This window comes from Acinonyx jubatus, chromosome X (assembly GCF_027475565.1).
Source record: "Acinonyx jubatus isolate Ajub_Pintada_27869175 chromosome X, VMU_Ajub_asm_v1.0, whole genome shotgun sequence".
NCBI classification, from domain to species: domain Eukaryota; kingdom Metazoa; phylum Chordata; class Mammalia; order Carnivora; family Felidae; genus Acinonyx; species Acinonyx jubatus.
The window spans coordinates 95,324,102-95,338,770 of record NC_069389.1 but is presented as its reverse complement, the minus strand read 5'-3'; the positions used below and the strand labels follow the sequence as shown (position 1 = coordinate 95,338,770).

General features: G+C 45.2%; 2 protein-coding genes and 1 long non-coding RNA gene across 3 annotated transcripts; 2 read left to right on the top strand and 1 right to left on the bottom strand.

Moving 5' to 3' along the window:
- Positions 1-1,918: 1,918 nt before the first annotated feature.
- Positions 1,919-5,819, bottom strand: NDUFA1 (NADH:ubiquinone oxidoreductase subunit A1). Its single transcript, XM_027054250.2, has 3 exons — positions 5,618-5,819; positions 4,571-4,660; positions 1,919-2,053 (listed from the first exon to the last, which is right to left on the bottom strand). Exons 1-3 carry the CDS (start codon positions 5,717-5,719, stop codon positions 2,033-2,035), a joined length of 213 nt encoding a protein of 70 aa, XP_026910051.1. The 5' UTR covers positions 5,720-5,819; the 3' UTR covers positions 1,919-2,032.
- LOC128311429 (uncharacterized) lies at positions 4,963-11,976 on the top strand. Its single transcript, XR_008289841.1, has 4 exons — positions 4,963-5,140; positions 7,145-7,211; positions 7,402-7,472; positions 9,432-11,976. It is a non-coding gene; the product is annotated as an uncharacterized LOC128311429 (long non-coding RNA).
- RNF113A (ring finger protein 113A) lies at positions 5,933-7,121 on the top strand. Its single transcript, XM_027054249.2, has one exon. The coding sequence runs from the start codon at positions 6,033-6,035 to the stop codon at positions 7,062-7,064; it is 1,032 nt and encodes a 343-aa protein (XP_026910050.1). The 5' UTR covers positions 5,933-6,032; the 3' UTR covers positions 7,065-7,121.
- Positions 11,977-14,669: the final 2,693 nt, after the last annotated feature.

Below are 14,669 nucleotides of genomic sequence, written 5' to 3'. Positions count from 1 at the left end.
CCCTAGAAATAACTACAGCAGCCTGGCAGACGTAATTTCAAGCAAGAACCATTCTTCCAAACAAGTGACGAAAAGGTAAACTGTGTGTCAGCTGTTACGCGCTTACCGACGTGTGTTTGTATGTATGCGCACACAGATCCTTCAGGGTGGTGTGTCGATGGGGAGGGGCTGGGCAGGGCGTTGGAACAAGTCTTTTCACTGAATACCTTATATTGTTAGATGTTTGAGCTGTGTGACTAGAGTATTTAAAAAATTAAAGATAGTGAATAAAACCAAATGAATGGCGTCATTTCCCGAGCATCATTTCAACCTGAAGAGCAGGTGGCTATGGACCAGGGGTGGGAGAGGGGTCAGTGCCCTGACCACCTGTCAGAGCTGCTGGAAGAAAACACTTCTGGCTAATTGCACCTGCAAAGAATCGAGGGAGACGCAGGCGACCAAACACCACTGTCATCTTCTACCTACGGTGTTTTCACCTGGTTCACTCCCTGGCCGCAGACTATAATGATGAAGTGAAATTTCATGGCAGGTTCCAGAAAAGAGGGAGGTGAAGGATTCAGACCCTCATGCTGAACCTGACCGACTGATTTCTACCTGTCATTTTGTGGCCCTCCACTGAACAGCCCCGAATCCATCTAAGCAGATACCCTTAGTGGATGATCCCCACCTTGAGGCACAGTAGACAGAACAGACCTAAAAATCCAGAGACTTAGCGATGGATTTAGTAATGCTGTCAAGGTCTTCCACATCCCCATCCTTACTCCCTGCCTCTTCCGTTCCAGAGATGGTTTTCATGACAGTCAACAAAGTGAGCCTGTGTGGTGCTAAATGCGGACTAGAGGTTGCATGAAGTGTGTCATCGGGGCCGTGGCTTTCCTTGAACAGTTTCTCATCCCCGGGCAGCACAACAGAGAATAACGCTCGAAGCATGAACACCGCCACCTGCTTCCTCTGTAAGCCCTGCCCGGCGGCAGGAGTTCAATGGAAAGCGCACAGTGCGACAGCGGGCCAGGTCACGTCAGACGTTAAGATGGAGAAGAGAACGGGTCCTGTGGCCGCCTTGGGGGTTGATCTACACACACATCTACACACACGGGACAGCACCATGTCTCTAGGGGTTACAGCTTTTCAGATTATCTGCTTACCTTTAGTGGTGAACGTGCAAGTGTTTATTTCAAGCAGTGTACTCATTTTAATAGAATGACGAGTCTTGCCGCTGCTCCCCACTAAGACAACAATCGGCACTTGAGTGAATCCTATGTGTCAGATGCAGAGTGTATGGAAGTTCAAGGTGCAAGCTCAGCTTTAAAAACATCCTACCTGGGGGCGCCTGGCCGGCTCTGTAGGAAGAGCGTGCGACCCTTGATCTCAGGGTTCTGAGTTCAAGCCCCATGTCGGGTGTAGAGATCACTAAACACTTTAAACTTAATATAAAAGCATTCTACCTGGAACTTAACACAATAGGAATCACCCAGAAAAGGAACTAGAAAGGAACTATATTTTACTAGCAACCGCTGAAGGAATGAGGTCTTTGTTCATGTATTCCTATCTACTCCAATAGTAACAACTACCATTTATGACACATTAGGCACTGACAGGTGCTTGGTGTACATTACATCTATCATTTTAAGCCTCAGCTGCCTTCTACTTTTTTTTTAAGAGGAAAGATCCTTTTTTTTAAAGTTTATTTATTTTGAGAGAGAGACAGAGCGAGCAGGGGAGGGACAGAGAGAGAGAGAATCCCAAGCAGGCTCTGTGCTATCAGCGCAGAGCCTGACATGGGGCTCAATCTCATGAACTGTGAGATCACGGACTGAGCCACCCAACGCCCCTAGTTTTTTTTAAAGTGATAAAGCTACACTGGGTAGATTGCTTGAGATTGTTTAGTACTATTTAAAAAAAAAAAGTAAAGAAAGCCTTTGGTTTTGCTTTTTTGTTTTTATTATGTACTACATTGATAGACTGCATAACCTTCTAGAAAGGGCAGATGAGCATAACTGAGTTAATCTTCATCGGTCAGGAAAAGGCTTCTTTAATCAATATTTTCCAAACCCTGAAAAACAGTATAAAAAGGAAAATGTGAGAATTCTGTTCCCACCAAAGATGTGCATGTACTGGCATACATCAGAGATCTTGAAGGTTTGGTTCCGGACCACGTCAGTAAAGTCAGTCAAATAAATTTTTTGGTTGCCCAGTGCATATAAAAATTATGTTCACACTATACTGTAGTCTCAACTGTGCAATAGCATTAGGTCTAAAAAAACAGTGTACAAACCTTAGTTTTAAAGTACTTTAGTGCTAAAAAATGTTTTCTTAAAAATAAAAAGTACTTTAGTGCTAAAAAATGCAACCATCACCTGAATTTTCAGTGAGTCATAAGCACTGATCACAGATCACTGTAACAAATATATTCATAATGACAAGTTTGAAATATTTCGAAAATTACCAACATGTGGTACAGAGACACGAACTGAGCAGATGCTGTTGGAAAAATAGTGCTGACGGACTTGCTCGATGCAGGGCCACCCCAACCCTTCAATTTGTAAAAAAGCACAGTACTGTATCGATAAGTGCAATAAAATGAGGTATGCCTGTACCCTTACTTCCAGTGTCCCCAAATGGCATTTTATTAAAGAAAGTACTTGCACATCCGTATTTCTCTAACTGCAACAATAAAGTGAACTGAATGTTATAATCACTAAAGTAAAAAGAGTAAGCTATAAGGATGTCTAGTTTTCATTTTCTGACAGCAGCAAACATATCACTTTATATGAAAAGACCCCCCCCCCCAACCCACCCCATCAGAACTAAAGTCAAGCAACTATTAACCATCTGGATCCTTCAGAGAGTCAGAGGACAGTAAGGTAAAACCATTAAAAAAAATAATAACAGCCAACGTGAGGAAAATACTGTCAACCTCATTCTACTTTTTTACACACGGACAAATGGAGACTGCTTAAAAGTCTCTTGCTTAAGTCAGTAAGAAAGTGGCAGAGCCAGAATTCAAGGTCAGGGACCCCCACCTCCAGAACTCTTGGCTCTGTAAGCAAGACACTGTTTATTCAGAAGACCCACTCTTTCTAACTTAGCTCACAACCAAATACCTCAGAAACCATAGAGTAAAAGACTAATCAGCGATGACATTTCTTCCAAGTGTTAAAATAACACAGTCCAGGTATCTTGTTTACTATTGCGGGAAGAATCACCTTGCGAGAAATAAAAACTGCACGGCCCAGGGAGCCACCCTGTAGAAATTCTAATTAGGAATCTTCATTTTATCTCCTACGCCAACTGATTGTGATGGTTATTGGACCGTGCTTTGAGAAATACCGCTTTAGTTGAGTAGAGATCGATCGTCACATTCATTACATTAGATTCTCAAATAGCACTATACTGACAGGCAGATCACCTAGCTTGAGTCCTTAGAGTGTTATTTATAGTCACCGACCCTGTTTTCTCATCTATAAAATGAAACTAATATTAACCTGGGTTCACTGTGAAGAATAAATGAGCCAGGAGAGAATATTAAAAAGTAACTACAATTTTTTAAAAGAATAATGGGAGATGAACTCCTACAAGATGGAGGAATATACTATTAGGTTTATCAGATTAAAATGCTATTGCTTGGCCATTTTGTATCTACAAAAAACTGCAATTCCATAGGATTCAATCAAATTTAAAATTAGAGTAATTCTTTAACCTATGGCATTGGGTGCAGGAACTGGCAAACTAATGGAGTACGGAAGAGTGTATTTGTGAAACAGGACCATGTGTACGTGGAAATTTAGTTTATTAGAATGGTATTTCAAACTAAAAAATGGACTGTTCAGGGCACCTGGGTGGCTCAGTTAAGCGGCCAACTTCGGCTCAGGTCATGATCTCACAGGTTTGTGAGTTCGAGCCCGGTATCTGGCTCTGTACTGACAGCTCAGAGCCTAGAGCCTATTTTGGATTCTGTGTCTCCCTCTCTCTCTCTGCCCCTCCCCTGCTCATGCTCTATCTCTCTGTCTCTCAAAAATAAATGTTAAAAAAAAAATGGACTGTTCTACAAATGGACAATTGTGACAACTGGCTATCCCTTGGAAAAAAGTACAGTTAAAATCTGATTTCACATTATACCCCCAAATGACCTGTAGATGGGTCAAAGCACTAAATGTAAAAAATATATATATATATATGTACATATATATTTTTTTTGGGGGGGGGGAGGAATTTTTAAAATATATAAATAATCTTGGGTAGGAGAGTCATTTGTGAGCCAAAATCCAGAATGACAAAATATGATAAACTGAACACCAAAATTAAAACCTATCTGATGAAAGACATCATAAAGTGAAGAAGCCAGACTGGGGAAAAGATCTACCACATATGCAACAGACAAAAGATTAATAGTCATTACATGTAAATAACATATATGTGTAGGTGCGTGTATAAAAAGAACAAGCAAAGGGCACAGGCAGACAATCCACAGAATAAAAGACACAAAGGAAATTAGCACTGTGAGACATTTGGCAAAACATTACTAGAACCCATCTCAACTGACACATGGCTAGCATCAGAGCTATCTTACCTTTGACACATAGTAACGATTAACTCCAGAGATGCGCCTGTCTCTTTGCATCAAACTCCACTGATACCGATAATAGGCAACCCTTTTTTCCTACAATTAAAAGAAAGTATTATTGCACAATGTTTATGAAAATGAATGACCCAAGAGAGGGCTATCGGAACTTATAAGTGACATTCTAGAAAAGGAATCATCACTGAAACAAAAACCAAATCGATATTAAGACCGGATCCTAAATAAAATCGGATCATTAAACTTCATAATTAAGATGGTAACCATGAGTTCTTACCCTTTATATTTTAACCAGCATCTGGTTTTTTTCCCCTTTCCTCCTTCCCCTCGCCCCGCCCCCACCCCTGCTTTTTTTTTTTTTTTTTTTTTTTTTTTTAAGACACCTGACTAGTCGTTTCCTTTTGGGACCCTAATGAGAGGAAACAACAGCGGCAGATCACACGTGAAGAAAAGTCACAAAACCAGAAAGCAAACACATTTATACCCTGCACTCTAGAGATAACGTGAACGAGTAGAAGGAGAAGAAAATTACAACCCTGATGTGAAAAGCAGGATCTTGCGGTAAATACCTAGAGGCTTGGGGGGGAAAGGTGGGGGATAAAAAAATGTCAAGGGAAAAACCTAACTACGGGTAGGGAGGTAAAAAACCGTGAAGCTACCAGGATGTGGATGCGAGAAATTTAAAAACAAAAACAAAAAACCATCCAGCAAGAAAGATCAGAGATCCGAGGAAGTGGAGGCAAGACTAGACTGACGCCCAGGAGTTCGGACCTACCTTCTAATCTACCTTTCCAGCCCCCGAACCCACTCTGCCCTCTAGCCCACTCTTCGCACGACAACTAGCTGCTCCTTGCTAGAGGAGGATGTGGTTTCCGTCGGGTTTCGTTCCGCAAGCCTCCGCTTGCAGGCAACACTAAGGGGAGGGCCGCCCCTGGTGTTCCCCAGCCCAGAGAGGCTCCGCGCCCCAACGGCCTCCCGCCGCCCGTTTTGTAACGCCAGTCCGCGGAGTCAGCCGTCGCGCCGGAGAGGCCGCCTTACCTTGCCCCCGTTACAGAACCTGTGGATGTGCGCAGTGGCTATGCCGGGGATGGCCAAGCACACGGCCATGACGCCGAGGCCGGGCAGAATCTCGAACCACATCGCGCCGCGGCTGCCAGGACCGAGCCCCTCCTTCCCGGCCCCCGAAAGGTGACCCGGCCTCGGACCCTTCCCGGTAGGCTCCGCGGCAAGCTGCGAGCGGGGCGGGGCCGCACACGCCTCCGGAGGAAACGACGGAGGCCGACGGGGCTCAGGGGTGGCGCGCGCTCGCCCCCTCGCCCCCTAGCGCTCCCGCAGTCGGCTTTGGGCCGCCGGGTTGGCTCCGACTGGCGGCCGGGCGCGCGACGTACGATGACGTGAAGAGGCCCCGCGCAGCCGAGCACGCCATAGCCGTTCCGGAGCTCGGGACTCTAAAATGGCAGAGCAACTTTCGCCGGGAAAGACCACGGACCAGGTGTGCACCTTCCTCTTCAGAAAGCCCGGTGCACGAAAAGGGGCTGCAGGCCGCAGAAAGCGCCCGGTCTGCGACAAGGAGTCCGGAGACAGCAGCGGCAGCAGCGACGAAGGCAACACAGTGGTTCGCCCGGAAAAGAAGCGGGCGATCCACAACCCGATGATACAGAAGACTCGTGGCAGTGGTAAACAGAAGGAGGCTTACGGCGACTTGAGCAGCGAGGAGGAGGCGACCGAGCCTGAGAGCCTTGGCGTGGTGTACAAGTCCACCCGCTCGGCCAAGCCCGTGGGACCAGAGGATATGGGCGCGACTGCGGTCTACGAGCTAGACACAGAGAAGGAGCGTGACGCGCAAGCCATCTTTGAGCGCAGCCAGAAGATCCAGGAGGAGCTGAGGGGCAAGGAAGATGACAAGATCTATCGGGGGATCAATAATTATCAGAAATACATGAAGCCCAAGGATACGTCTATGGGCAATGCTTCCTCCGGGATGGTGAGGAAGGGCCCCATCCGAGCTCCCGAGCATCTACGCGCCACCGTGCGCTGGGATTACCAGCCCGACATTTGCAAAGACTACAAGGAGACTGGCTTTTGCGGCTTCGGAGACAGCTGCAAGTTCCTCCATGACCGTTCAGATTACAAGCATGGGTGGCAGATCGAACGTGAGCTTGATGAGGGTCGCTATGGCGTCTATGAGGATGAAAACTATGAAGTGGGAAGCGATGATGAGGAAATACCATTCAAGTGTTTCATCTGTCGCCAGACCTTCCAGAATCCAGTTGTCACCAAGTGCAGGCATTATTTCTGTGAGAGCTGTGCGCTGCAGCATTTCCGCACCACCCCTCGCTGCTATGTCTGTGACCAGCAGACCAATGGCGTCTTCAATCCTGCGAAAGAATTGATTGCTAAGTTGGAGAAGCACCGAGCTGCGGAAGTGGGTGGTGCTTCCGATTTCCCAGAAGACCCCGATGAGAGTCCAAACCCCATCACTTAGTTTTCCTATTATTCTCATACCTCAAAATAAATACTTTCGTTGTTTTGGAAAGCGTAATTCGCCGTGTCCTTCCTTTCTAGGGAAAGTGAGTGGAAGAGGCGGGTGGTGAAGTAGGTTCCTGGATGGATGGCTTGTAAAAGCCTCGAGGTAGGTACAATCTGGATTTTTGCCTGGTAAAAATGCTGCCTGGGTGTAACATAACTTCTCAGAACCTTTGGCATGAATTCCGGGGAGGGGAGAAGTTGGAAAGAAGAGCTAGAAGTTGCTAGAACTAATCAAAGCTGTGATGAAAGCAAGAACTGAACCTATCGTGTCACGTTTCTGTATCACTTAATAGGTTACAAAAGTACCTTCCGTGCATTATCTCTGTTGGGAGTCTGTACTGCTTCAAAACCTGCCCCAGCCAAGGTGTGTGTTTGGGGGCTGGGGGGTGAGTGGGAGGATCGGGTGGGCGAGCTGCTAGCCAGCACCAGGGTGCGTGCCTGGGAAATGGTCCTTGCTCTCTTTAAAGCACCATAGGTGACCCTGCTTCCACGAACGATTGAAATGGCCTATGCTGTGCTGTCCAGTAGGATAGCCGCTAGCTTCATGTGGCAGCTGAGGACCTGAAGTGTGGCAAGTTAGCCACTATACTGGACACTGCAGCGCTAGACCCAACTTGTAAACCAAGTTCGCAGGGCAGAAACCCAGCATTTTATAATCCATTGTCTGAAACCGTGTCCTCACAGACTGTAACGGAGCCGATCACGGTCATCTACGTACCTGTCTTCCCAACCAGTCTGTGAAGTCTTCAGTGACAAGCCCAGTGCTTGGCATGTAACAAACAATAAACCCAGAGACACTTGAAAAGGGATATTGGGGCCAAAGCCTTGAATCCAGGCCGAGGAGCTTTGACCACATTCTGTAGGTAATGAGACAGCAGAGGTTTGGGGAGGGGAACACAATCAGACTTTTTTTTTTCCCAATGTTTATTTATTTTTGAGAGGGAGAGAGACAGAGCGCAAGTAGGGGAGGGGCAGAGAAAGAGGGAGACACGGAACCCAGAGCAGGCTCCGGGCTCCGAGCTGCCAGCACAGAGCCCCGATGTGGGGCTTGAACTCATGAACTGCGAGATCACGACCTGAGCCAAAGTCGGAACCTTAACCAGCTGAGCCACCCAGGTGCCCCCAGGCTTTTTGGTTTTCTTTTAATGTTACTGGGGCCACAGGCTGTTGGATAGATTGCAGGAAGATGGAAGACACGAGGCAGGGAGGCCAGTTAGACCAAATGATGAATACATTTTTACTGATTAGTATTTGTGCTGATCCCAGGAAAGAGATGCAATAATTAATTGTGGGTTAGAGTTTTTAAATTCACATTAATTAATCCATTTAAATATATTCTTTGAGGGGCGCCTGGGTGGCTCAGCCAGTTGAGCGTCCGACTTCAGCTCGGGTCATGATCTCATGGTCCATGAGTTCAAGCCCCTCGTCAGGCTCTGTGCTGACAGCTCAGAGCCTAGAGCCTGCTTCAGATTCTGTGTCTCCCTCTCTCTCTGCCCCTCCCCTGCTCATGCTCTGTCTCAAACATAAATAAAAACATTAAAAAAATTTTTTTAATAAAATAAAAAATAAAAAAATAAATATATTCTTTGAGCGGCAACTGTGTGTCAGGCACTATGTTTGGCATAGGACATATTAGCAAACAAGATAGACACAGCCCCTGTCTTCACGGAGCTGGACATCAAACAGTGGCAGGTGTGATAAGCAGGAGGGAAAAAGTGCACTGGGTCGATCTCTCAGGATTAACCCAATCCCAGCCTCGGAGTTCAGAAGCATCGTTTTACTTTCTACAAAGTGATACATTCTATAAGAGAATGGATAAAGTCCAGTGGGGATACGTAATAACCCATTGGGAAAGGGTTTAAGAAAGTCTGGCCAGAGGAAACAGCACTCAAGGGATGAGACAAAGAAGCAGCCAAACAGGAAACAGGACGCTGTGGGGACAAAGATGGAGAAATAGAAGCAAACACTGTCGGGGTGCCTGGGTGGCTCAGTCGTTTGGGCATCCGGCTTCGGCTCAGGTCATGATCTCACGGCCCATGGGTTCGAGCCCTGCATCGGGCTCTGTGCTGACAGCTCAGAGCCTGGAGACTGCTTTAGATTCTCTGTGTCACTCTCTCTCTGCCCCTCCCCCGCTCAAGCCCTGTCTCTGTCTCTCTCAAAAATAAACATTTAAAAAAAAACTAAAAAAAAAGCGAACACTGTCACGGAAGGCAAAGGAAGAGAGTGAAGTGTCGTGAAAGATACATGGTGATGAGGAGCAAAAGAATTATAAAAATGTTTCTTTCTTTTTTCTTTCTTTTTTTTTTTTTTTACCCTTCCTGAGAATTGATATTCAGGAAGTTAAGCTGATGGAAAGGGTCCAGGAGAAAAAGATGAAAGAGAAAGAATGCTGCCGAAGACTAAGCTCTAGAACTGACCAGAGATGAGATTGAAGGCACAGATCAAGTTAGTCTGAAACGGGAACCCTCTTGCACTGTTGCTGGGAATGCAAACTGGTGCGGCCACTCTGGAAAACAGTGTGGAGGGTCCTCAAAAAATTAAAAATAGATCTACCCTATGACCCAGCAATAGTACTGCTAGGAATTTACCCAAGGGATACAGGAGTGCTGATGCATAGGGGCACTTGTACCCCAATGTTTATAGCAGCACTCTCAACAATAGGCAAATCGTGGAAAGAGCCTAAATGTCCATCAACTGATGAATGGATAAAGAAATTGTGGTTTATATACACAATGGAATACTACTTAGCAATGAGAAAGAATGAAATATGGCCCTTTGTAGCAACGTGGATGGAACTGGAGAGTGTGATGCTAAGTGAAATAAGCCATACAGAGAAAGATACCATATGTTTTCACTCTTACGTGGATCCTGAGAAACTTAACAGAAGACCATGGGGGAGGGGAAGGGGGAAAAAAAGTTAGGGAGGGAGCCAAACCATAAGAGACTCTTAAAAACTGAGAACAATCTGAGGATTGATGGGGGGTGGGAGAGAGGGGAGGGTGGGTGATGGGCATGGAGGAGGGCACCTGTTGGGATGAGCACTGCGTGTTGCATGGAAACCAAGTTGACAATAAATTATATTTTAAAAAACAGAAGTCTTTTTTTTAATGTTTATTTATTTATTTTGAGAGAGAGGAAGACAGAGCATGTGAGTGGAGGACAGGCAGAGAGAGAGAGAGAGAGAGAGAGAGAGAGAGAGAGAGAATCCAAGCAGGCTTACCGCTGTCAGCACAGAGCCTGAAGCAACGTGGGGCTCCATCCTGCCAACCGTTGAGATTGTGACCCGAGCAGAAATCAAGAGTTAGACACTCAACTGACTGAGTCACCCAGGCTCCCTAAGAAGTTGGTCTTAAAGTGCTGAGAGAAAGAATAGGAGAAAGACATTTGTCTACTACTCCACATATTGTTTAATACCTGCCTCTGAATCTTAAGAATATACAAGATACATGCAAATGAGCATTAATCTTAGGATCCACAACATCCAGCATTTTCTTAAAAGGGACCATAACCACAAAAGCACACGCATCAATAGTGTACTCAAAATATCTTTCATATTTACCAGTTTATGATTACACTTTAAAAGTCAGAACTAGTTTTTATCACCTTTAATTAAACGGTGCAACTTCATTTCATAGGTGGAAATGAAACATTTGTTCTTTCAAATATTTTTTTATTTTTAATTTTAATTTTAATTTTTTTAAATTTACATCCAAATTAGTCAGCATATAGTGCAACAATGATTTCAGGAGTAGATTCCTTAGTGCCCCTGACCCATTTAGCCCATCCCCCCCACACCCCCTCCAGCAGCCCTCAGTTTGTTCTCCGTATTTAAGAGTCTCTTCTGTTTTGTCCCCCTCCCTGTTTTTATATTATTTTTGTTTCCCTTCCCTTATATTCATCTTTTTTGTCTCTTAAAGTCCTCATATGAGTGAAGTCTTATGATTGTTGTCTTTCTCTGACTAATTTCACTTAGCATAATACCCTCCAGTTCCATCTACGTAGTTGCAAATGGCAAGATTTCATTCTTTCTGATTGCTGAGTAATGCTCCATTGTATATTACATACCACATCTTCTTTATCCATTTATCCATCGATGGTCATTTGGGCTCTTTCCATACTGTGGTTATTGTCGATAGTGCTGCTATAAACATGGGGGTGCATGTGCCCCTTCGCAACAGCACACCTGTATCCCGTGGATAAATGCCTAGTAGTGCAATTGCTGGGTCATAGGGTAGTTCTAGTTTTAATTTTTTGAGGAACCTCCATACTGTTTTCCAGAGTGGCTGCACCAGTTTGCATTCCCACCAGCAATGCAACAGCATCCCTCTTTCTCCGCATCCTCGCCAACACCTGTTGCCTGAGTTGCTAATGTTAGCCATTCTGACAGGGGTGAGATGGTATCGCATTGTGGTTTTGATTTATATTTCCCTGATTCTGAGTAATGTGGAGCATGTTTTCATGTGTCAGTTGGCCATCTGGATGTCTTCTTTGGAGAAGTGTCTATTCATGTCTTTTGCTCATTTCTTCACAGGATTCTTTGTATTTTGGGTGTTGAGTTTGATAAATTCTTTATAGATTTTGGATACTAACCCTTTATCTGATATGTTGTTTGCAAATATCTTCTCCCATTAGGTCAGTTGCCTTTTAGTTTTGCTGATCGTATTTTTTTTTTTAACTTTTATTTATTTTTGAGGGAGAGACAGTGTGCATAGAGGGAGACAGAGAATCCGAAACAGGCTCCATGCTATCAGTGCAAAGCCCGATGTGGGGCTCGAACCCACGAACTGTCAGATCATGACTAGAGCCAAAGTAGGACACTCAATCGACTGAGCCACCCAGGTGCCCCACAAATAGTTTTTTAAAGTATGTACGGGGGAGGGGGGAGGGGAAAGCAAGCATGTGAGCAGAGATAAGATTGCTCTAAAGAAGCTAACCTAGTCTGAGAGGTCAGAGGAGGATGCCCTAGGAAATGACCCTCAAACTGAGACCTAAAAGGGGAGCGGGAGAGAGTATCCCAGGCAGAGGGATAAGTACACACTGAAGACCTGAAGTGAGCGACTGGCTTGGGCTAAGAATACAAAGCAGTCCAGCACGGCTGCAGGAAAGAGGTAATCAGGGGCCAAAGAGCAGACACCGTGCGAGTCACCTTAAGGACTCTGGACTTTATCTGAATGGCAAAGGGATGCCATCAAAGGGTTTTAAAAAAGAAAGTGAAGGGGCACCTGAGTGGCTCAGTCAGCTGAGTGTCCGACTCTTAATTTCGGCTCAGGTCATGATCTAGCTCATGGTCGTGGGATCCAGCCTCCATGTCTGGCTCTGAGCTGAGCATGGAACCTGCTTGGGATTCTCTCCTCTCTCTCTCTCTGCGCGCTCCCCACTTGTATGCATGTGCACGTGCTCTCTGAAAATAAATAAACATAAAAAAAAGAAAGTGAGATGATCAGATTTTTTTGAGAGAGAGAGAGCATGAATGTGAGCAGGACAAAGTGAGAGAGATTTTTTTTTTCACGTTTATTTTTGAGAGAGAAAGAGTGGAAATGGGGGAGGGCAGAGAGAAAGGGTGACAGAGGATCCCAAGGAGGCTCTTTGCTGACAGCAGAGAGCCTGATGTGGGGCTCGAACTCACGAACCGAACCGTGAGATCATTACCTGAGCTGAAGGCTTAACCAACTGAGCCACCCAGGCACTCCCCGATTTGAAGTTTTAAAAAGAGAATTCTGCAGTGTGGAGAATGGATTCAAGGAACCAGACAGGAGACACGGAGACCACTTAGGAGGCTGGAGCACTAGTCCAGGTGACACGATGGTGGACTGGACTAGACTGGAGGCTGTGGACATGCGTTTAATAAGTAGTTTTTGAGCATCCACTATATGCCAGGCATTGATTTAAGTAATAGAGACACAGCCATAACAAAAGTGCACAAGTCGGGGATGCGCCTCTTGATCTTGGGTTATGAGTTCGAGCTCCACGTTGCGTGTAGAGAATACTTTGAAAAAAAAAAAGTGGCACTCAGTCGGTTAAGCGTCTGACTCTTGATCTCGGCTCAGGTCATGATCTCACAGTTTATGAGATCGAGCCCCGTGTCCAGCTCTGCACTGGCAGTGCGGAGCCTGCTTGGGATTCTATCTCTCCCTCTCTCTGCCCGCCCCCCGCCACCGACTCTCTCTCAAAATAAATAAACTTAAAAAAAACTAAAAAAAAGAAAGATGCACATACTGAAAAGCACATAAAACACAACTTTGCAGAACAAGTAATTACACAGGAACACCCGCATAACCACGACCCTGGTCAAGGAATACAAAACGGAGAACACTCAAGGAGCCTCAGTGCACCCTCTTCAGATCACACCCCTCCACCCGTAGAGGTTACACAGAGATAACCCCTGTGCTGACTTTTACGGTAATCGGTCCTTTGCTTTTTTCCGTCGACCCAGCCTTCCTCTTTAGCTATTTCTCTCTCCTTCCCTCTCGCCAAACCAAGAAAAACCGCACACTCAATGTCCCTCCTTTCTCATCTCCCATTTAGTCTTTCTTTGTAACAGCTTTGGTGAGAGATAGCTCATATCTCAGTACGAATATATTCATAGTCACCATTTAAAAGTATATACTCCAGTGGCTTTTAGCATCTTCACAAGGTTGTGCAACCATCCCCACTAATTCGAGAACATTTTTGTAACATACAGAATTGTTGGATCACTATATTGTACACCTGAAACTAACTGAACACTGTACATTAATTCTACTAGAATGTTTTTAGGGGAACATGTTCAACACCCCAAAAAGAAACCCATAAACACTAGCGGTCGCTCTCCACTCCCCCTCGTGCCCCACACCTCACTGGCGACCACTCAACTTTCTGTCTCTATGCATTACCCCTTTCTGGACATTTCGTATCCATGGAATCATATAATATGTGGTATTGTGTTACTGGCTGCTTTCACTAAACATGTTTTCAAAGTTGATCCATGCTGTAACACATATCAGTACTTTTCTCAATATGGTTGAATACTACTCCATTGTGTGGACATACTACATTTTGTGTATTCATTCATCAGTCGATGGACATTTGGGCTCTTTCCACATTTTGGCTATTACGAATAATGATGCCATGAACATTCATTTTTGTGTGGACACAGGTTTCCATTTCTCTGGAGGAGATACCTAGGAGTGGAAATGCTAAGTCATGTGGTAATTTTGTTTAAACTTTTTTTTAATTGAAGTGAAATTCACATAAAATTAACCAGTTTACAGTGAACAATCCAGGAGCACCTGGGTGGCTCAGTCGGTTAAGTGTCCGACTTCGGCTCAGGTCATGATCTCGTGGTTTGTGATTTCAATCCCCATGTCGGGCTCTGTGCTGACAGCTCGGAGCCTGGAGCCTGCTTTGGATTCTGTGTCTCCCTCTCTCTCTGCCCCTCCCCCGCTTGCGTGCGCGCTCTCTCTCTCTCTCTCTCTCTCTTTCTCAAAAATGAATAAACATTAAAATTTTTTTTAACTTAATCTGAAATAATTAAGATGGGGGGCGCCTGGATGACTCTGTCAGTTAAGCATCCGACTGTTGA